The following is a 23,737-nucleotide window of genomic DNA, read 5'->3' as shown; positions in this document are numbered from 1 at the left end:
AGTTACTGTCTCCATTTTACAGTCAAGGAATTGGGGGCTTAGAGAGGTTATCTTGTGTGCATGAGATCATGCAGCTTTAAGGAGTACTGTTAGGCCCTGAACTCAGGCAGCGTGTATCAGTCAGAGTTCTCCAGAGAAACAGAATCAAAGGGGTTTGATGGGTGTATGGTGTGTGTGGGGGTGGGTGTGTACAAGCGATTGATTGATTTTAGGGAATTTGGTCTTGCAGTAGTTGGGGCTGGCAAATCTGAGATATGCAGGGCATATGGGCAAGCTGGAGACCCAGACATATGGGCCATGAGTTGATGTTTAACAAGAAGAGTGGAGTTTCAGTTTCAGTCTGAAGACAGTCTATAGCAGAGTTCCCTCTTTCTCTGGGGCCCCTCAGTCTTTTTCCTTTAGTGCCTCCAACTGATTGGATAAGGCCCACATGCATTCTGGTGTGTTTTTTCCTTTACTCAAAGTCTACTGATTTAAATGTCAGTCTCTTGGAAAATAATAATAATACCTTCATAGCAGCTTCTCAACTGGTGTTTCACTACATATCTGCGTACTGTGGCCTAGCCAACTTGACACATGAAAGTAGCCATCACACAGCCTAATCTATTTAAAAATTTTTTCAAAAATTGAAGTATAGTTGGTTTACAATGTTGGGTTAGATCACAGAGCCTAACTTCTGAATCAACGCTTTTCACACACTGTGTAGAAACAGCATAAAGCACGGAAGCAAGAAATGAGTATGGCTTGTTCAGTGTACTCAAAATATTTCAGGAAGACTAGATTGAAAGATGCATGTGGGAAGCGTTAGCAGATAATGGGGGCCCTCAGCTACATCATGAGTCTCAGGTCAAGCTCAGGGGTTTGAATTGCATTTCAGAGAGTATATTTTTAGAAAGAACGCTGGCCAAGTATGAAGAATGACTTGGAAGGTAGTGCTGCTGGAGACAGGTAGGCTGGGCAAGGGATGAGGGCCTGGATGAGGGATAGCACATTGACAGGAGGCACACGCTGGAAAGATAGAGTCTGACTGAGATTCGTCAGTTCATCAGATTAGAAAGGAAGTCAGCCCTTTGTTTTTGTTGGAGAAGCTATTTATTGTGTTTGGAACTGGTGAAGGTTTGGAGAAGATGGTTGGGATTTAGAATGAATGCATGTGGAACAGACAGTTGAATATAGGCCTAGAAAGAGAAAATGTTGAGTTATAATATCACTGATTCTCAGCCAGGGACAATTATGCTCCTCAGGAATCATTTGGCAGAACTGTGCACACATATGCATGGGCATGCATGCTACTTGGCATGTAGTGGGTAGAGGCCAGGGACAGCCTCCATGATAAAGAATTATGCAGCCTAAGTGTCAGTAGTGCTGAGAATGAGAAACAGTGATATATATCTGCTTGTTGTTCAGTCACTAAGTTGTGTCTGGCTCTGCAACCCCAATCAACTGCAGTGTGCCAGGCTTTCCTGTCCTTCATTATCTCCCTGAGTTTGCTCAAATTCATGTCCATTGAGTCAGTGATGCTATCTAACCATCTCATCCTCTGCAGCCCTCTTTTCCTTTTGCCTTCCATCTTTCCCAACGTCATGGTCTTTTCCAGTGAATCGACTCTTCACATCAGGTGGCCAAAGTATTGGAGCTTCAGCTTCATCATCAATCCTTCCAATGAATATTCAGGGTTGACTTGCTTTAATTGACTGTTTTGATCTCCTTGCAGTTAAAGGGACTCTCAAGAGTCTTCTCCAGCACCACAACTCAAAAGCACCAATTCTTTGGCTCTCAGCTTTCTTTATGGTCCAACTCTCAAATCCATACATGACTACTGGCAAAACCATAGCTTTGACTGACCTTGGTCAGCAAAGTGATGTCTCTGCTTTTTAATGTGCTGTCTCGGTTTGTTAATACACTGTCTAGGTTTGTCATAGCTTGCCTTCCAAGGAGCAAGTGTCTTGGAATTTCATGGCTGCAGTCACCTTTCAGTGATTTTGGAGCCTAAGAAATTAAAATCTGTCACTGCTTCCACTTTTTCCCCTTTTATTTGCCATGAAGTGATGAGATGGATACGATGATCTTCATTTTTGAATGCTGAGTTTTAAGCAAGCTTTTTCACTCTCCTCTTTGACCTTCATCAAGGGACTCCTTTAGTTCCTCTTCACTTTCTGCCATTAGAGTGGTTCAGTTCAGTTCAGTTGCTCAGCTGTGTCCAACTCTTTGCGACCCCATGGACCACAGCATGCCAGGCCTCCCTGTCCATCACCAACTGCCGGAGATTACGCAAACTCATGTCCATTGAGTCAGTAATGCTATCCAACCATCTCATCCTCTGTCGTCCCCTTCTCCTGCCTTCAATCTTTCCCAGCATCAAAGTCTTTTCAAATGAGCCAGTTCTTCGCATTAGGTGGCCAGAGTATTGGAGTTTCAGCTTCAGCATCCTTCCAATGAATCTTCAGGACTGATTTCCTTTAGGATGGACTGGTTGGATCTCCTTGCAGTCCAAGGGACTTTGAAGAGTCTCCTTCAACACCACAGTTCAAAAGCATCAATTCTTTGGTGCTCAGCTTTCTTTATAGTCCAACTCTCACATCCATACGTGACTACTGGAAAAACCACAGCTTTGACTAGACGGACCTTTGTTGGCCAAGTAATGTCTCTGCTTTTTAATAAGCTGTCTAGATTGGTCATAACTTTTCCAAGGGGCAGGCAGTGGTGGTTCAGAGGTTAAAGCATCTGCCCGCAATGCGGGAGACCTGGGTTCAATCCCTGGGTGGGGAAGATCCTCTGGAGAAGGAAATGGCAACCCACTCCAGTATTCTTGCCTGGAGAATCCCATGGACGGAGGAGCTTGGTGGGCTATATAGTCCATGGGGTCGCAAAGAGTCGGACATGACTGAGCGACTTCACTTTCACTTTTCTTCCAAGGAGTAAGTGTCTTTTAATTTCATGGCTGCAGTCACCGTCTGCAATGATTTTGGAGCCCCCCCAAAATCCCATCTATTTGCCATGAAGTGATGGGACTAGGTTTTCTAAATGTTGAGTTTTAAGCCAACTTTTTCACTCTCCTCTTTCACTTTCATCAAGAGGCTCTTTAGTTCTTCTTCACTTTCTCCCATAAGGGTGGTGTCATCTGCATATCTGAGGCTTTTGATATTTCTCCCAGCAATCTTCATTGCAGCTTGTGCTTCTTCCAGCCCAGCATTTCTCATGATGTACTCTGCATAAAAGTTAAATAAGCAGGGTGACAATATACAGCCTTCATGTATTCCTTTCCTGATTTGGAACCAGTTTGTTTTTCCATGTCCAGTTCTAACTGTTGCTTCCTGACCTGCATATAGGTTTCTCAAGAGGCAGGTCAGGTGGTCTGGTATTCCCATCTCTCAGAATTTTCCCCAGTTTGTTATGATCCACACAGTCAAAGGCTTTGGCATAGTCAATAAAGCAGAAGTAGATGTTTTTCTGGAACTCTCTTGCTTTTTCCATGATCCAGCAGATGTTGGCAATTTGATCTCTGGTTCCTCTGCCTTGTCTAAAACCAGCTTGAACATCTGGAAGTTCACAGTTCATGTACTGTTGAAGCCTGGCTTGGAGAATTTTGAGCATAAAGTATATTTTACTAGCTTGTGAGATGAGTGCAATTGTGCAGTAGCTTGAGCATTCTTTGGCATTGCCTTTTTTTGGGATTGGAATGAAAACTGACCTTTTCCAGTCCTGTGGCCACTGCTGAGTTTTTCAAATTTGCTGGTGTATTGAGTGCAGCACTTTCACAGCATCATCTTTTAGGATTTGAAATAGTTCAACTGGAATTCCATCACCTCCACTAGCTTTGTTTATAGTGATGCTTCCTAAGGCCCACTTGACTTTGCATTCCAGGATGTCTGGCTCTAGGTGAGTGAGCATACCATCATGATTGTCTGGGTCATAAAGATCTTTTTTGTATAGTTCTTCTGTGTATTCTTGCCACCTCTTCGTATCATCTGCGTATCTGAAATCGTTGCTATTTCTCCCGACAATCTTGATTCCAGCTTGTGATTCATCCAGCCCAGCATTTTGCATGATGTACTCTGCATATGTTAAATAAATAAGTTGGTAGTGTAGATGTGCACATATTCTCCCAGGGTAGGGGATCCAGAGGTGATCAAGACAAAGTGTCAGGTGTTTTTGTGTTCTGTAAATATGCCCACCCACTGAAAGTGTAATGCCTAAAGTTGTATGCAGACAATTTATGAGAGCTTATGTATTTTTAGTTATTTTACAACTACATAGCCTTCAAAAGTAACCTAGAATATAGTAATATATTCTTGTATTGCTAGTTATCTTTATTTAGTATATTAGTGCCTCCTTTTCATAATACAAAAGAAGTGAATGTGGAACAATGTCCACGCAGCCAGATAAAAGGAGAGGAGATATTGCTACTTGTCAAACTTGGATTCTGTATTTTTAGGTCTGGGAGGAATCCCAACCTCTTAGTTTTATCAATGAGAAAGCTCAGACTTAGAGAAACTAACTTATTGCTACTAGACCTAGAGAGGGAAACTAACTTATCACTACCAAATCACTTACCTTGTAATTGGCACTTGAAACCAGCACTCAGATTTGTGACCCCTGACATTTTTTTTTGAACTCACATTTGTATACAAATTGATACAAATAGGTGTTCTATCTTTGTAAAGCATTTTTTCAGCATACAGTTCTTATTCCCATCTAGCTCTGGGAACTAGGTAGGTAGTATTATCCCAATTTTAGTGAAGGTAAAGCTGAAGTTAAGAGGCAGTGAGGAGCCTAGTGTCTTGGGAATGGTGGAGATAGAGGGTAAGATGCTTATTAAATCCATAGCCCTTACTCCTTGAACATCTTAGAGAGAAGACTCATATTTTAAGGATAACAGAGAATAGGAAAATAGGAAAAAAGTAATCTAATATATTGAGGATGAAATAAAAGATATTTACCAAGCAGAAGAACTGAGTAACATGAAGTCCTGCTTGGAAACTGCTGAGACTGGGAATAGGGAAAGCTTAGATAATGGTTGGATTACCAAATATCATAATATTTATATTTCGTCGTCTTTTCTCTTCCTTATCCTTCAAAACCATTCATTTTGCTCCCCCTATTATGCTAATGTATAAAAAAACTTTCCAGTTTATTTATAATTGTATGTCATCAGTAACAGAAGAATCCTAAAGCCGTTTGAGATTTCACTTGTCATTCTCTTCGTGCACTATTTGTTTCATATTTGACCTTACCCAGCATTTGCCTAACTTAGAAGGTTGTTGTTTAGTTTCTGCATCATATATCAAGTGGATTTCTTGTTAGTGGATATTGCTATAATTAAGGTATGCTTTTGGAATAAGAGCTTGAAATGTTTTTTGTTGTTGTTGTTGTTAACTGAAAAGTTGGTATTTTCTCTCTCATTTAGTATTAATAAGCACTGTTTTAGTCTGTAAGAGCATCTAAAAACATTTTATAATCTTTGAATGCATGCATGGTAAGACATTAGTATCCTGTTCTAACAGAAAATAAAGACCCCCACCTTTATCCTGGCCTTGTAAGGAGACCCTGTGACCACACACCTCAGTTGTAGTTGGTCTTAGATCACTGCTGTTGTTAACCCCAGAGCAACAAACATGCTTTCTGCTTAGTAAACCACGTCGTGGGTGTGTTCTGAACAAATTATTTTCTCTAGGTAGCAATTTTTGGAGATAAACTTCACATTTCCTTTTTAGTCCCCACTACCTTCCCCTGTCTTCAGAGGCTCAGATTGGGGTTAAAACACCCTTTTGTATTAATTACTGTTCTCCCCACCCCCAGCCCCACTCCTTTCCTGTTCCCCCCTCTTTCCCCCACCCCCAATGGCACTGCTCTGCAAAGCCTGCCATGATTGATATGATGGCAGTGCTGTCATTCTTCTTAACCAAAAAAAAGTCATTTTTGTTCTAGTTATTTTAATAGAGTCCCATTAAAGATGTATTGCTGACTGAAATACCGGCATGAAGGGCTCTCACTGAGCTGAGCCCAGGAATTAAGAAGTCAGGAAATCGGCTGCTGCATTGCAAGAGAGCCTTGTGTGACACCGAATCTCCTGATTGGGGAGATCATTACTGCTATTATGACTCGACTTGCGTAGGAATTTTAAATTCCATCTGAATGTCAGTAATAACCCTCTTAGCAAATTATCCTGAATAAAATCACGAAGGCATTTTATATAATAGGTGTTGAATTACTGGATAGATTTGCTAATTAAATACTCTTTGTTCTGCTGCAGTTGACATTACAGGGTAAGATCTTGAACAATTATTCTCAACAGCTGTACTTTGTTAAGGGAAAAATTAACCACAAAGTTTATTTTTTTACACTTGAAGTTGGCAGATTTTTGAAACGTGCTTGAAAAAATTCCATCATCCAATTGGTAATGAGTAGATAAATATGCAGGTGTTGCTGTGAAATCAGATAACTGCAGACTGCCTTATTAATGAATTTAGCAAGCCTTTATAGCCCTGTTTTCTAGCTGCTGGCACTTAGAAAATGATTTTCTGTCAGAATGGGTAGCTTTAATATTAGGCTTGTCACTTTGAAATGAACTTATGAACGGTTATCTTGTAATCACTGTACCTTGTGTCCAGTAGACCTTTCAGGATACCTGTGGCTTTTTTTTTAAAAAAAAAAAGCATTTCCTTAATGGAGAAATGTCTGTAATGTATAAGTTTTTGACTTTCAGAACATTCATGTGGAACGGACTTTTTAACAAGGCAGGAAGACATGATGAAAAGAAAATGAAACATAAGGTCCAGCCCAGATCAAGCTATTGACTAGCTCTGTTACTTTGGATAAAATTGTAGTGCCTAGTTTTCCTCATCTGTAAAATGGGGTTTATAATTTAGCATTCTACAAATATTCATTAATAGCTACTGTGTACCAGGGCCTCTGCTAGATACTAAAAATTTGGTAGCCCACAGGAAAGATGGTGATTAAAACTATTGTCAGAAATTGGTACAACCTATGTGGAGACTTGTTTGGCTATGTTTATCAAAAATTGTAAAAAGGTACAACCTTTGACCCAATAAGCCCTCTTGTAGGAGTTTATTTCATTATTGGCAGATTGGCAAATTACATGTATATAAGGATTATTAAAGTGTGGTTATGAAGGTAAGCGTTATGAACCACCTTCATTGATTAGTAGAGCACTAGTTAAATCATGCTTGAGATGTACAGTGGAACACTGTGTAGTCATTAAAAAGAAAAATTAAGACCGCTCTTTACATGTGAGTAAGGAATAATCTCTGAAATAAAGTACTAGGTGAAAAAAGCAATTGCAGTGTATATAGTTCTTTTTTAACTTTTTATTTCAGATTGAGGTATATCTGATTAACGATGTTGTGATAGTTTCAAGTGGACAGTAAAGGGAGTCAGGCATACATGTACATGTAATAGTATATATAGTTTTAGTCGTTTGCCTAATTTTCTGTCATTTGTTTGCAAAGCATCCACCAAGAGCTTTCTTCCATCAAAGGGAAACTCATTTTAGTAGCAGCCCTCACTCAGATTGTGTGTGGAAATGGTTGTGAGCTGGTGGCAGGACAGTGTGAGAATGAGTGTTGGAGCTGAGAGGTGAATGTTGCCGCTTCCCGTTGGAGGTGTACTCAGGGGAAACACAGTAGGTTTGGTTCATGGTGCAAAAGGAGAGCAGAAGAAATTGGTTAGTGCACTTGTGGAGTTGGAGTGAAAGACTGACAGATTGCTCCCGAGATGTTGTACTTAGCAGGAAATAGTTACCTTGTGGGGCTGTCCGTTGTGATGAGGGAAGCCCAGCCCAGCAGGGTGGAATGGTCAGAGGGTGAAGACAACTCATGATAAGTAGTTAGTTTTGTCCTCACTGTGATTACGTTGACTTGGGTGGATCGCATTATTGCTTTTTTCTCAAAGGAATTGTCAAGTGTTTTCCCACAAAGCATTTCCCTGTAATTTAAATATTAAATAATGAAGATGAAGTAGAGGAGAGTGAATGTTTTTTATGAGTTAACTGGATTTTAGCATCTAGTAGAAAAGTGATTGAGATTACTCTGAGACCTATCAGTCAGCTAGCCAGTGGTTTTTTGAGTGCTTGTTAGATGTGAAGACACCCCACTCCAGTACTCTTGCCTGGAAAATCCCATGGATGGAGGAGCCTGGAGGGCTGCAGTCCGTGGGGTCGCTATGAGTCGGACATGACTGAGCGACTTCACTTACACTTTTCACTTTCATGCATTGGAGAAGGAAATGGCAACCCACTCCAGTGTTCTTGCCTGGAGAATCCCAGGGACAAAGGAGCCTGGTAGGCTGCCGTCTATGGGGTCGCACAGAGTCGGACACGACTGAAGCGACTTAGCAGCAGCAGCAGTAGATGTGAAGCAGAAACATGTGCTCTGACCTCCAGGAACTTGTGGTCTAACTGGGGAGGGGACAGACTGTGGGCTAAAAACTGTTTCCAGGATGGGATTACCATGATCTTAGTCCAGTGGTCCTTAACCCTGCCTGCAACATAAGAATAATCTTGAGAGCTGTTTAAAAAAATTGCTGGGGCCAGGTAGTGGCATTTTAAAAGATCCCAGGGTGATTCCACTGTACAGCCACTATTTAAACCATTGGTTACCCTGATCTGTATTCACCACCACCCACCACCCCCAGGGCAGGAGAAAGGTCTTCTTTTCCTGATAACTTAGAACACTGAACAACATTGGGCGACTGTACCAAAGGTGAGGTGGACAATAGAAATGGAACACAAGGGGCAGATATAACAGATCCTCTTTAGGTGAGCATTTACAGGGCTTCGTAACATAAAGGACCAGAAGAACAGAAACACTATGAGGTTTGAGCTGAGTTGACAAGGAAGACTCTTGGAGATAGGAAAAAGAAATGTAAATGAAGTAAATCTTCTCTCTGGCTCATTGGAAGAGTGACTCTGGCTTAGAGTGATGCTTTGAAAGATGGATGCTGATCTAGAGGCAATACCCACACTCTGGAGTCAGAGTGCCTGGGTTCATATCTTTGCTCTATCACTTCTTAGGACAAATTAATTATCTTCTATCTCACTGTTTCCACTGTTTGCCCATCTATTTCCCATAAAGTGATGGGACCAGATGCCATGATCTTCGTTTTCTGAATGTTGAGCTTTAAGCCAACTTTTTCACTCTCCTCTTTCACTTTCATCAAGAGGCTCTTTAGTTCCTCTACACTTTATGCAGTAGGGTTTTGTAAATTATGTAATGCATTAATCTTCACTTTTTTTCCATTTCATTTAGATTTTGATGCATACGAAGGAGATGGTTCAGAAGGTAAGCATTTTAATTGTACAGTAATTCTTAGATACCATACTTGGTGATGTTGTTGTATTTAAGGAAAATTGTAACCCAAACACACTGGAAATGGCTTCTTACGATGCCTGGTTTACATTTATAATCCCTCCTAATGGATTATAGCCTTTTTCTTTTACTAACACTGATATAATCTAACCACTGCTTGAAGCCTATATGTGAGTGTTTCTAGCAAATTAGTAACAGTGCTAATTAGAGTTTACTTCCAGGCCTTTATACTGTATGTGCTCTAGTGTTGTTTGTGATGATTGATTTTTTTTGGCACTCTTCATATTCTGCTAACTACTAAGAATTTAATATAGATTTGTGGACCGGGTTGAAAAAACCCCATTTTGTCTCTGCTTTGTAAATTGCCCTGACCATTAAGCATGAGGGACAGTTGGTAAATACAGACCCCTCCATTTCCTGGTCTCTTATCTTTATTTTATTCAGTCCTACATTTTATTTCAGTTGAAACTAGAAACTTCCTCTGCCACTCTACTGTCTGTTTTAAGAAAATCAGGGAGATTTTTTGTGTGTGTGTTTTGGTTTATTGGGGCTTAGTCTTTGTACACTGACAATATGGGCAAGAAGAAGTGTAAACTTTTTAAAAATCATCTGGAACCTGTAATTTATATGACGGAAAATTTTGAGTTTCACTGAGTGTGTGATGGTCATGGTGTTTTTGTTGTTAATTTTTATAATTTTTGCTTTTCATTAGATGAATCTTGAAGTTATTTATGGAGATACAGATTCAATTATGATCAACACCAATAGCACCAATCTGGAAGAAGTGTTTAAATTGGGAAACAAGGTGAGATAATTTCATAAAATTATATGTTTCACATACTTTTGTGAATTGTTTCTGGTTTCTACATATATGTGTCCCTCTGAAAATGATAATAAACTTAGTGCCTTTGATTCTTCATCCCCTGTTTTATTTCAACTTCTACTCTAGTTATTTACTTTGAGGGCAAAAACAAAGGAAATTGGTTTTTCCATAAGTAATAGATATGTTTTACCTTTAGAAAACAGTCTAGGTTTGGTAAGTTTAAGATGTGATCACATTAGTACTTATCACATTGTCATTCATAAGGAGAAATATGTCTCTAGTTACATTCAGATGTATTTTATACAGTGATAGATGTGGATAAATAAATACCTAACTACATTATATGCATATATCTATAATTTTCACAAGAATACTTAAAATATATTTTAAAAGACAAGGAAACATTTAAAATTAATCATTTTTAGCCTAACTGCTGTTCACCTAACAATTAGCAGGTGTTTTTCAATCACTTGTTATGTTAAGCTATTATCCCAATAAACTAAAACTAAGGTACCATCTTATAAGCTAACAACTTCCTGCCTATCTCCCCTAAAAGGTGTGAAATTTGAGCTGTAGTCTTTACTTAACAACAAGCTTGGCATATTGTACTCACTGGACCTTGAAAAGTTGTGTATTTTCCCTTGAGGTGATGGTCTGTGCAATGACCCTATCAATAGAGAGCAGGTGGCTGCTCATTTATTTGTTCAGCAGATAGTTATTTGCTTAAAGTCATGGTGCTATAGGAGGTACAGAGAGATCTTAGACACTATTTTAAATAGTAAAGTTTTACTGGCCATGTATCTAGTTGTTGGACTATCTAATCTCTAATTCAGTAGTTTGAAGGTAAGTACTTATGCATTTAGTTTTTAGATTCGAAAACAGTCTATTACACAATTGTCATACATTTCCTGTAGCTGACCCTGCCACTTCTGTCCTTTGGTTGAGTGAGATGATGTATTTATAGTATTGTCTCTTTGTTTATCTTTTTATCTGTTTTTGTTCCTGTGCTTTTTCAAAGTTCTTGCATCATACCAAACATAATACCGTTTTCCATGTAACTTGAGTAAATGCCTTCTAGTCTTGTGTGACTTCTAGTTCTGTTTAGATGAACTCTTGGGAATTTGTAGCATGTTCATCTTCTCCATATTGGATATTTGAGAAGGTAACATTAATGGTTGAAATTTTCACAGGTGAAAAGTGAAGTGAATAAGTTGTACAAACTGCTTGAAATCGACATTGATGGTATTTTCAAGTCCCTGCTACTGCTGAAGAAAAAAAAGTACGCTGCTCTGATTGTTGAGCCAACATCAGATGGGAATTACGTCACGAAACAGGAGGTGAAAGGATTAGATATAGTTAGAAGAGACTGGTGTGATCTTGCTAAAGACACTGGAAAGTGAGTTCAGCTTTCATTTTTGCTTTTGTTGTTTGCTTTTAAAAAATTCAAGCGTTAACAGTGTGGAGAACACTTGTGATTCTGCCAAGCACAAGGACACAACTTCTTTTTGTTATTGGTATTATTGTGTATTAACAGCTCTTACTGATTTGGAATGGAATCTTACAGATGGGTTAAAACTTAGAAAAAGCAAAACTTGCTCAGTAAGAGATGCTTGCTGTAAGGTGCATCTTACGAGTTTTCACTCATGATGAGGTTAAACTGTCACATTTTAGATGCTTACAGAGTTTCATTGATGTTAGCTTGTTTTTATTTTGTTTTGCTTCACTCTTTCTATTAGGAAGTCCCTTATATTGTGCTTTTGAATCTTCCTAGCGCCTCCTTAGGGCCATGATTGTTAAGTTGTCCCTGTGTTGTGGCTTCAAATGTTCTGGGATTCAAAGTGGGCCATGGAGTGAGACTGTCCCCACCCATATCATTTGTGTGTAAAGGTTCTTACTAATCTCAGGTTAATTTAAGAGCTGGTTCTCAAATACTGTATGTACCTCCAAAATAATAAATGTCATAACTGACCCCTTAGTTTTATACATGAGACTGCAGATTGTGCTAATAAGACCTGTTTGTTTTAGGGCCACATAAAGCACCCATTTTAAAAAGACAAATCTTGAGGTACACTATGTCCCATCTTTCCAGATAATTCCTGCTTTGTGAACCTGACTAGTTCTGAAAATAGAGGGAATTTTTTCTTTAAAGTTAAATTTTAAATTAATTTTTGTGTTGCTGAATATCAGCGGTTTTTTTACTTGTTTTCCAGCCTTTCACTTGCTTTCAAGTTGGAAGATTGAGCAATTGTTGCTTCTGCAAAACTACTCTTGATTAGGCAAAGTTGATCATCTGAGTGTGGGTCACTGTTAGCTTTTTATGAAATATAGTTTGAAATGCTTCATTGCCCCCAAATGTACCCAAAGATGAAACTACTTTGTATAGACTGTCAATTAGAGTGTTCTCTTCAGCTTTGTCTTTTCTAAGAAAAGATGCATCATAATAGAAGTAAATTTCTCTGAGTTAGAAATGTATTAGTAATTAAAGCTATACAAATGTTTTTGTCAGGGTTCTTTTTCTGACAAATTATAATGCAGCTGTCAAACACTCGTTGCGCATTTTCTCAGAAATGGATAAAATATTGGCTTCCTTACTCCTTTTCTTCTATTTTTCTCTTTTTTTGGGGGGAATCTGATAGAATAACATGAAGTTTTTGAGGCATAGTAATACGATTGGAGAACACTGAGAAATATAATAAAGCAGAAGAAAGAAAAGTTTGAAATCTCTGAGTTTTAAATGATTTGCATAAAGAACTTTATTTGCCTACTTTCTAGCTTGTGGTCATCTCAGGCAGAGATACTATCAGAGAGAATATCTTGGAGCTTTATGAGGAAAGTGAAAAATTTGTCTTCTCAGATTTTAACCTATTAGTAGAATATAGCTGCTTGTGAATTTTATAATTGCTTAAAAACATGATGGAACACATATTGTTCTCCATCCACACACAAAATAGGAAGCATTAGCTGCCTCATTAAAAAAAAAAGTCTCTGTATTTAAGAACAAACCTGACATTGCAAGGTTGGTAAACCTTTGGTGGAGTTAATGTTGAAAAAACAAATAGTAACGGCCTCTGGACATTAACCCTCATGTTAGCTTTTAGTATGGCTCTTGTCCACATGTTAATCTAATGGCATTTATCTTCCTTGTCTCTCCTTTATTAATAAACTATGATATTAAAAAATCAAACCCTCTTCTTTTTTTTTTTTTTGGCAGCTTTGTCATTGGCCAGATTCTTTCGGATCAAAACCGGGACACTATAGTGGAAAACATTCAGAAGAGGTTAATAGAAATTGGAGAAAATGTGCTAAACGGCAGTGTCCCAGTGAGCCAGTTTGAAATTAATAAGGTAAATGTGGCATTTATTACTGTGCCCAGCTGCTGCCATGTGTTTTTCTCCTCCTTCAGATAGTTGAAGAACCACCTCATCCTTGCAATTGAAATAAATTCTAGCCAGTGATGAAAGCTGCTTAACAACTATCTCACAGACTGTGCATTAGCATAGCACTCTTCCTAGCTCAGCCCCTGATGCTCCCCTATCTGTTGCAGGGCCTTCTCTCACGGTTCTTTATTCATGGAAGCCTCATGTCCAGAGGTGCTGTGGAGTGATATAATTGATGTTTCAGGAACTTGAGAGTATTACATTCTTCATATTCCTCCTAAGTTATAGTTGTTTGGGTGGCAGGCCTATAAACTTAGACAGAGAGCCTGTGTTTGTGCAACTTTACTGAAGGTAATCCTTAGAGGTATTGTAATCAGAAGGCATCTTTGGATGTTGTTCTTTAGTCATAAGATGGTGCTAGCATTTTCTATATATTCAAACCACTTGTGGTTTTTGTTTTTTTTACTATAAAAGTTACTCTTTATGGATAGTCTTAGTTGTTGAAAATTGAGAATATTTTTTCTTATCTAATTTGAAAAGGAAAGTCTTCGTTTCCAAAAGTGCTGTGTATTTCAAGATGTTAGGTTATAAATTTTTCTCTTTTTTTCCATTTAAAAAGAGTATCCTTACATACTCAGAAGGTAATTTTGCAAATACCATTTTATCCATTTTGTGATAAATAAATTTTGCTGTCAAACCTCATACTAAAAAGAATTTTGATGAGAAAGAGTCTAATGATAGCATTAAATGGAATTTATAGTTAAAACTCGTTCTTAATGCCCCTATACTAAAATAATGAGTCATTTCTGCACATCCTTACTCTTTAAAACAGTTTTACATGATAGCAATTACAGTGTATATTATTTTGAACTTTGTTTTCACTTAAATAGATATTACCACATACTGGTATTAACCTTAAAAATCATCATGTTTAATCTTCCATTTCACTGGTACACCTTTAACTAAAATTTTTGCTTGAGTATTACATTTTTTAATTTTTGCTCTTATAAATTACTGAATTGAACATCTTTGTTTATTTGTCTTTTTGCTTTTGGATGAATTACTTTCTTAGTTTAGAGTCCTTAATGGTAAAATATTTGTGTCAAAAAGTTTGAGTATCTATATGGCTCTTGTCAGATTGCTTTGTAAAACAGTGATACTAATTAATAATAAAAAAAAAAGTGTGTGCTAATTTTACCACAGATTTTCTTGTACTATATAAGAGATATTTCATTGGTTATAATATCATTTGTGATATTTAAGTAAAGCATTGCTACCACAAAGGATGTAAAACACTATTTTATCATTGGATTTGATTTGTATTTCTTGGATTCCTAGAGAGAATGAATATTTTCTTTGCGTGTCCTTATTTGTATTTATTCTTAGGGTAAGTCATTTCTTTCCTATCCCTTAACTGAGATGTCTTTAATATCACAAAAATGACATTCACTTATGTGTGAAAAGTACAAAAAATGAGAAGTAATATAAGAGAATGTGTGTCTTGGCACTAGCTCTTCACTCTAAGTGATGCAGTACATGCCTATTGGTATGGAATCACTTGTTACATGGGAGAGTGGTTTCCTTTCAGATTTTGTTTTGTCTCTTTCTTAAAAATTTGTCTAAGAGTTACTGTTTCAGTTTTGCTTTAATCAATTTTTGCATCAGTTCTGCAGATTGTATCCCTTACACTATCTACCTTCTTAGAAATATGGGTCCTCTGTTGCATGGGGTTCCAGGCATGAATTAGGAAGGCTGAACCCCAACATGACCACATTACTGGCAAAAGAACATTGCCCTCTAAGGTAGTGGGCCCAGGCCATCATCTGCTTCTGTGGGTGACAAGACAGTGTTACTAGTGTGCAGAGAAACCTAGCCTCAGAGACACACTGGCCATCTCTGAGTTCTCAAGAACTTTCTTCAGCCTTGCTATTTTAAAGTTTTTATTATCGAAAATTTAAAACTTATACCAAAGTAAAGAGAATAACATCTTGAACCCACATATATCTACCACTCAGCTTCAGTAATTACCAACTCAAAGTCACATATTTTTATTACTACTAACAATACTGGTTAATACATAGTGTGATTTGGACTGTGCATGTATTTTTCCATGGCAGATCTGAAACCTACTTACTGTCTTTATAGTCTTCATTTCACTTGGTGTGGTAGCTGGCAAATAATAGTTGGTCACTGAGCATTGAAAAAATTCCTCTGCTTGTTTAATCATCCATTCGTCAAACATGGAGTACCTCTTACATGCACAGTGCTAGAATCTGGGATATAAAGTAGAATAAGCAAAACCTAGTTGGTATTTTCAAGATGTTAAAGTGCTGTACCTAAGATACTGTTCCATTCTCTTATACTTTTTTAAATAAAGAAGAATTCCTTCAGTGTCAGTGAAAGTACAGTAAATTCTATGAAAGGACTATCTATATCATAGTTATTCCTGTGCTTGTTTATATTAAGCTTTTTATATATCAAAAGTGACTGTGTTGATTAACATTTGTCTGAATATCTGTACTGTTTAAACTTGTGAGTAAATAAGTTTTTACATTTTGTCACTTTCAAAGGAGAGTGGAATTGAAGAGTACTCTTCCACAACCATGTGACTGGTTGTGGAAGGCCTTATGATAAGATATAGATTAGATTAGATTGACTTTGTGATATCTGTACAGCTTAAAAATGGGAGGTGAGTCTCAGGTGGAGGGGTGAAGTGGTGAGCTTTACCTTTGTAGAGATTTAAGCCTTTGTTGCCAACAACAGCTGAAAAACACTGTGTGTGATTTTTCTGAACTGCTGTAATCTTAAATATATTTCATAAAGTAACATGAAATACCTCACAGCTGATTTGTATAGCCCTGGCTAACTTGAGCCTAACCACCAGGAAGGATTTTTTAGAAAAATCAAGCCTTCTGAAACTATCTTGTAAAATTCCCAAATAACCCCAATCTAATAATTGGAAAGTGTGTCAGATGAAATTCAGAATTTCTTAACATTGCACTGAAGTATAGTCAATTGAAGAAGATAACAGTTTTCTTAAGTAGAGTTATATTGATTAAGATTTCTATGCAGTATTGCCCGTCCAAGTCAATCAAGACTTTGCATAATGGAGCTTTGAGGAGGTTCAAATACTTGGAGACTCTTCCAGGCAGGCACTCTCCTACACTGAGTGTATAATTTAGAAAGTGTACATAACGGGTGGATGTGCAGTTGTGTTTGAAGACCTGCTTTTATTCTCCTATGGTAGTTCTCCAGTTTCCTGATCTCAGGACTCTTTTCACACTCTTAAAATAGTTGAAGACTGCAAGAACCTTTGTTTATATAGCTTATATTGATATTTACTGTTAGAAATTAAAACTGGAAAGCATTTATTAGTCTATTTAAAAGTGTCAGTAAACCCATTAAATGATTACAAAAATAAATTTTTTTCATGAGAAATATGTATTTTGACACAAAGAAAAATTAATCAGAGGAATTGTGTCATTTTGCTATTTTAAAAATCCTATTTATGTTTAGTTTAGCAGAAGACATTTAGGTTCTTATATCTGCTTGTGCATCCAGTCTGATGTGATGTTGGTGTTGGTTCAAGTATAGGAAAAAAGTCGTTTCACACAAATTTGTAGTTGGAAAAAGTAGAACTATTGCAGTAACTTCTTACGATAGTTGTGTGTATTCTTTGATTCTATACCAGTACTCTGAGTGGTATTGTCTTAAAGGTTATTTGCAATGTGAAAGTAGGACACCATATCATACTCTTACATTACAATCTATTCATCTGTGTGGTGCTTTGAGTTGATAATTTACCCATGCATGATAGTATACATTGATCATTATTTAAATGTCTGTTTCCTGAGTTTTACAGATCTTCTGGAATATTGATATATTTCATTGTACCAATGAATTATCAAATTATCAAAAACCACATTTTAAAACACTCCTTTTTATGAGAAAAATCTTACGTTTTGGGGAGCTGTCAAGCTCACAGGAATGGAAACAGATTTTCCAAAATTATAATTTGCACCTGATTGCTTCAGTATTCTCAAAGGCAATATGTACTGTCAGGTGTTTTCCTTGAAGTGGCAGGCTCACTTGGTTCTTTTTGAGTGATTGTCTGCCAGCTGTTCAACTTAGGGTAACCCATAATTGGCCTGCCATTCTTTCACATAAAAATTGTGTTGAGAAAGGCAGCTAGTTTAGCTTGTAACTCAGACAGTTGTATATTACAAATGCCTTTCTTCGAGCAACCTTTGTTCTTGAGTGTACAGTAGACGTGCCTTGTGCATACTTCCCATTTTGTCACACAAAATAATAACTTTGTACTCAAGGATCAAGAACTTAAAAAAAACTGAGTTTGTGGTGGTGATGAATACAATGCGTATTAGTACAGTTTGGTGTGTCTGCCCAGGTTCATGTTTCTAAGGCATCAGCACCTTTACTGACCATTGCTTCTGCATCGCCAGTGCAAATGATATCATTAGGAAAATACTTTTGACCTCTCCAGCCTGCAGAAAGGTGTCGCGAACCCCCAGGGATCTGCCAACCACACTTAATAGATGATATAGACACACCTTATTCCTGGTCCTTTCTCTTGTCTTTTGAAACCTACCCCTTCCCTTTGTGCATATTGAGTTCTAGTCCGATAGACTGTATTTTTTTCTCATCTTGCTTTTAACTTTTACTTTTTCTCTCTGCTTGAATGTTCTTGATCCTGTCATCTTTTCTTAAAAATCTCTTTTTTCCTTCATGTGCTAGTTCATTTTCTTCCATGGTTTCTGCTCTCAAATGGTAGAGGTCTTTCCCTCTCCAGATTCTCTGTAACACATAGTTCACCACTCCCTTCTGGCACATGTAGCTTATTTTAGAATTTTTTTTGAAGACTGGAAAGTCATCTAATAATGACAGATGGCCTAGAACCAGTGACTGTCTTAACTCATCATGCGATAGTTTACAATGCTTGAACCTCATGAATTATCACAGAGTGAAGGAAGTAATTTCTTCTGCAAACATTGGGTTGCTCTACATGCCAAGTATCATTGTGAGCCCTGTGACCGCAGCTATGGGCAGAGCTGACCTGTTCCTGCTCTCATGGGGCTTTTCTGTTACAAACTCACTTACTCTGCTTTTGGAGAACTTAAGTTGACAGTGTGAGTAAATCTCGTGATTTCTGGTGCCTTCATGATTTATTTAGGCAGAGAAACCACTGAGAAACAAATCATTAAGTCAGAGGAACCGTTATCCATCTGTCTTAAGTAATCTGTAGAGAGTTGCAGACATTAGAAGAAATTCTAAGGCTGCATAGAAGACTGAATGTATAGTCTTAATTTTTATATTCAAGTATCCTGTGCCTTGGCCTTAAAGCTCATATTTCTTTTTTGTCAGGGTTATATCTGGTTATATTAGTTACTACATGAAGAACAGAGGAGCCTTGAGGCTGGAATGTCTAAAGAGCCTGTGGCAGTATTTTCTACATATAGCTTTCTGTCATGTTTATGTGGCTGATGTGATTCTAGCAAAGATATGTTTTGTGTATATCTGTATGTGAAGGGTTTTATTTTAAAGTTTGGGGCTTTTTCTCTCTTAGGCGTTGACCAAGGATCCCCAGGATTACCCTGATAAAAAAAGCCTACCTCATGTACATGTTGCCCTCTGGATAAATTCTCAAGGAGGAAGAAAGGTGAAAGCTGGAGATACTGTGTCCTATGTCATCTGTCAGGTAAAACTGTCATAATGAATAAGACTTACACTGTTTTCACACCCAGAGTAAAAACCAGATCTCTACAGTGTCTCATTTGACCCAAGTAACTGATGCTGTAAAGAGAAGGTTTAGTCTTGGTTGGTTTTCCAGCATTTAAAAACATTAGTCAGGGGTATATGACATATTTTGTTAAAATTTTCATAAAACTTTTAAGACCAGTATTTTTTTATTGTTGTTGTTATTTTTTAAGACCAATGCTTTCGTTGAGTGAAACTACTTTGGTGAGACAGGTATATACAGTTGCTACAGTTTAAATTTGAAATGAACTTGAATGAAAGCATATACCAGTTTGCTCATGTGTCCAGCTATTGCTGCTGCTGCTGCTAAGTCGCTTCAGTCTTGTCCGACTCTGTGCAACCCCACAGACGGCAGCCCACCAGGCTTCCCCGTCCCTGGGATTCTCCAGACAAGAGCACTGGAGTGGGTTGCCATCTCCTTCTCCAGTGTCCAGCAGTAGTCCTTTATCATTCCTTTTGCAGCAGTTTCCATTCTGAATATTGGTAGAATAAGAGAGTAAATGCATGTTTCACTAGCCTGTTCAAATAATTACTTGAAAAAAAATGCATGGTTATATGGAAAAAGGTAAGACATCCTAAAACCATAACTATGAAGAAAACACAGATTATGTAGCAAGATCTCCTTTTTAATTCTTTATTTTGAATGGAGTGGGCCTAGAACCCATCTCTTGCCTTCTCTCTGGAACAGTTTTAAACCAGTAACCAGTTTTTTTTTGAGAGTAGCATGCCTCTCACAGTTAGGGATGGGGAGAAAGGTAGATCAGAAGGGGATTTGGGTTTGGGGAAAAATGTTTTTATTTGTTTGTGTGTGTGTATTTTTTTTTTTTTTTGGAAGCACTTAACTTCAACCAAAACAAAGGAGGGAGTTGCATCCCTTCTCTCTGCTTAAAAAAGTCAAAGCCCTATGTCCAAATTTTTTAGTTACTGTGGTGTGGTCTGTTCACCAAAAGGCATAATTCATCTCAGTAAGATTGTTTCTTTTTAATTAATCAAGTATTGCATTTTGTTAGTAATTAAAAAAAATTAGATAAGCCTTGCAATATGATTGATCTTTGTCAAACTACCATCAATGTGTTTTTATTTATTTTTTTATTTGTAATTTTTTTAATATAAATTTATTTATTTTAATTGGAGGCTGTCAGAGTCTTTTCAAAATGTAGGAGTCGTCTGAATAATATCTGCTCTGAACTGTGGATGATGTACATAACAAATGATTTAAGTACATGGACAGGAATCAGCACTTGACTCTGTCTCCCTCCTAGGGTTACCCTTGATTAAGAACTGTTACAGAAAGCCAATTCCTGCAGGAAAATATTTCCATAAATGTCTGACTCGCTCAAGCCCTTAATGTGCTTTGCATATTGCCTTTGACAAGTCTCATCTCAAAAAAACAATTTTCATATTATGCAAATAAAGATTTTGGTAAATAGGCTATTTTTTTTCCCTTATATCTTTATATACATGGAAAAGCTCTTGAGATTATTAATGACAGGAGCAGATGGCAACATATAACTTTGAAAAATTATATAGGTTTTCTGAAATTGCATCTAAAGAGGAAATCAAGTCACAGTTATGTTTTGGCTAAACCTGGAATGGAGATGTATGGCCATATGATATATGTATTTCAAAAGTCAAGCTTATATTCCTTGATGTCTAAATATTAGGTCTTACAGTATCTTCTTCTTGGGTCTTATTGATATAAGAAAAGCTCAAAATGCTGATGCTAAATCTAATTTGTTGTATTTCCAACCCTTTTCCCATTTGACTGGTTCTGGGTCTTAGTTTCTTGTTAAAAACAGTTCTTTTATTGATTTATTGTTCTTACTGTATCCCAAGAAAAGCTATAGGACTTTAATTTGCCTTTGTCCCCTAGCAGTGGGGCATGCCCAGTATATTTGCTAAGCAAAGCTGCCTACCTCTTTTGCTTTTAAGCACTCAGATTATTCTTCCTCTTTCCTAACACAATCATATTTTTAGAAGATGTTTCTGAAAATGTATGATGACACATTTTTAAGAGAACTGTTTACTGCTCTAAGCAAAGGTACCCTCAGAATAGCATAGCTCCTAAACAGGTTCTCTTTTGTTTAAAATTTACATTTTGACTATAGTGCTCTCCTAATAACTTACTCAGACTATAAATTCCATTGAGTTCAGAGAGTAGTGTTTGTGGTATATAATAATTTACATTGTAGTTCATAGGCTTATTAAACCTAATGTGAATTATTTGCAGAGATCTTAAATTAACTTCCACTTGTTGATTAAGTGTTAAATCCTTTATTATTTAACTTTCATCAGACATAATTTTCATAAGGTATGCCTTTAACATAATTTTTCAAGGCTTCCAGTTGTCATCTGTTAAATCTTTTTGCCCATTGGTGTCCTAGTAAAGATGACCACATGGATTCACCATGTCTGGTTGTCCTTGTGACGTATGTACTTTGTGAAGTTCACAAATTACTACACTGGCAGTTCAGGGAAGTGCCAACCTTGCTTCTCAGTCTGTTGATAAGGTGTATTCCATATGTTTTTGCATGTACCATAGGGTCTTGCTACATTTGAGAATTAGGTCTTTGATAAATTATGTCACAGCCTAAATGTTTTCCCAACATAACACAGGAAAACCTGTCATCGTTCCAATTCTTTTTAATTTAGTCATATTTGAGCTCAGATTTTTAAAATATAATAAGAAACACGTTTGGGTCACTGTTAAAACTAGTCTTTTGTGGGGATACTTAAAAAGTGCTTCAACTGGGAATATACTTGGAACTTTGTCAACTTTTTTTATAGACATGTCTTACATGAGAACATCTAATGATACATTGGAAAGTAACTCAAGCACCATTTAAAAAAATAATTTGCCTCCACAAATTTGGTTTTTGTTCTTTATTAAAATTTTTTAAAACTCAACATTACTATAATCTTAAGGACAGATCAGTTTTTTAAAAAACTGCAATTCTATTAATTGATCAGATTTCCTGTGTTTGTTGAAAGGCAGTCTGAATATAGTTGTGGTGCATAAAGACACTGCTCAAGGATCTTTCATACTCTTTTTGTCACTGACATCCTATTCCCATCTAATAATTCAGACTTTTAAAACGGCAACAATTAAAGTTGATTAATTCTGCCTAGATTCTCTTACTGTACAGTGAACTCCTGAAAAATAATTATAAACAAGTCTTTTAATCTGAGATTTGCATGCATGCTCAGTTGCTTCAGTCGTGTCTGACTCTTTGCGACTCTATGGACTGTATAGCCTGCCAGGCTCCTCTGTCCATGGGATTCTCCAGGCAAGAATACTGGAGTGGGTTGCCATGCCCTCCTCCAGGGGATCTTCCCAACGCAGAGATCGAACCTGGATTTCCTGCATTGCAGGTCGATTCTTTACTGCAGAGTCCCCAGGGAAGCCCCATAATCTGAGGTTTGCTTCCTTTCTAGTTCTTTCATTATATCTTAGCATGGGTAGAAGCTGGTTGATACACATCCTAGTTTGTTTCTGTCAGAAGCCTAGGCAGAGAAAGAGCCCATTGCCTCTAGTTTGTTGTAAGACAACGATGTGAAAGGTAGCCTTTGCTTTGACCTTGGCGCTGAACTGAGAAGGGACTGATTATAGCAGGAATCAAAGAATAGGATTGACATTGTAATCAGTTTTGCAGAGCAGCTGAGCACTGTAAATAGTTAACATTTATGAATCTGAACATTAAATTCTGTTGTTGCAGACAAGAGAAAGAGTGGAGTTAGTTGTTGGATGTTGGTCCAGTGGTGTGATGCCTTTTTCATTCACACATGGTGATGACACCACCCACAGGACTGTGTATGGGCCAATTTACTCTTACCTGTTATATCTTGTGAGCTTCCCAGGTGGTGTAGTGGTAAACAATCCGTCTGCCAGTGCAGGAGATGCAAGAGAAGTGGGTTCGATCCCTGGGTCGTCAAGATCCCTTGGAGAAGGAAATGGCAACCCACTCCAGTATTCTTGCTTGGGAAATCACATGTACAGAGGAGCCTGGTAGGCTGCAGTCCATGGGGTCACAAAGAGTCAGACATGACTGAGCCACTGAGCACACGCATGCATTATATCTTGTGCGTAGGTTACTACTGTTGGGTTTCATGCTCTTTTCTTTTCCCCTTGCTCATTTGTTTCTCAGTGACACTTAACAGCTTTCATCAAGAGATGTTGGATACACATACACCCAGTCTTTAAGATGATACTATGATGTTAACATAATAAAAGGGTCACACATTTTTTGGTCATGGCTTCTAAAAGGCCTTTGTTAGCAAGTCTTCCCTGTGTGTTTCTGTGATATGGCAGGTGGAATTATTTAATCTAGTCATGCCATCTTGTTGGTTTCATGTTTCAACAAAAAATAGAACACAACACATGCTGGATTTACATTCCTGGACCGTGGGTAAGTCATTCTCCTTGATCTTCCTCCTGTTAG

The 23,737-nt window shown here is 37.5% G+C and overlaps 1 protein-coding gene across 3 annotated transcripts in view; it reads left to right on the top strand.

The window, feature by feature from the left end:
* Window positions 1-23,737, top strand: part of POLA1 (DNA polymerase alpha 1, catalytic subunit) — a 290,997-nt gene that overhangs the window by 104,008 nt on the left and 163,252 nt on the right. For all 3 annotated transcript variants that reach the window (XM_068962031.1, XM_068962032.1, XM_068962030.1), the window contains 5 exons: window positions 9,267-9,299; window positions 10,039-10,131; window positions 11,340-11,545; window positions 13,361-13,493; window positions 19,108-19,239. In XM_068962031.1, coding sequence (XP_068818132.1) covers window positions 9,267-9,299; window positions 10,039-10,131; window positions 11,340-11,545; window positions 13,361-13,493; window positions 19,108-19,239 — 597 coding nt within the window. The remainder of the gene's footprint in view (window positions 1-9,266; window positions 9,300-10,038; window positions 10,132-11,339; window positions 11,546-13,360; window positions 13,494-19,107; window positions 19,240-23,737) is intronic.

This window comes from Capricornis sumatraensis, chromosome X, assembly GCF_032405125.1.
Source record: "Capricornis sumatraensis isolate serow.1 chromosome X, serow.2, whole genome shotgun sequence".
In the NCBI taxonomy this organism is placed as follows: domain Eukaryota; kingdom Metazoa; phylum Chordata; class Mammalia; order Artiodactyla; family Bovidae; genus Capricornis; species Capricornis sumatraensis.
This window is presented reverse-complemented; position numbering and strand designations above follow the sequence as displayed.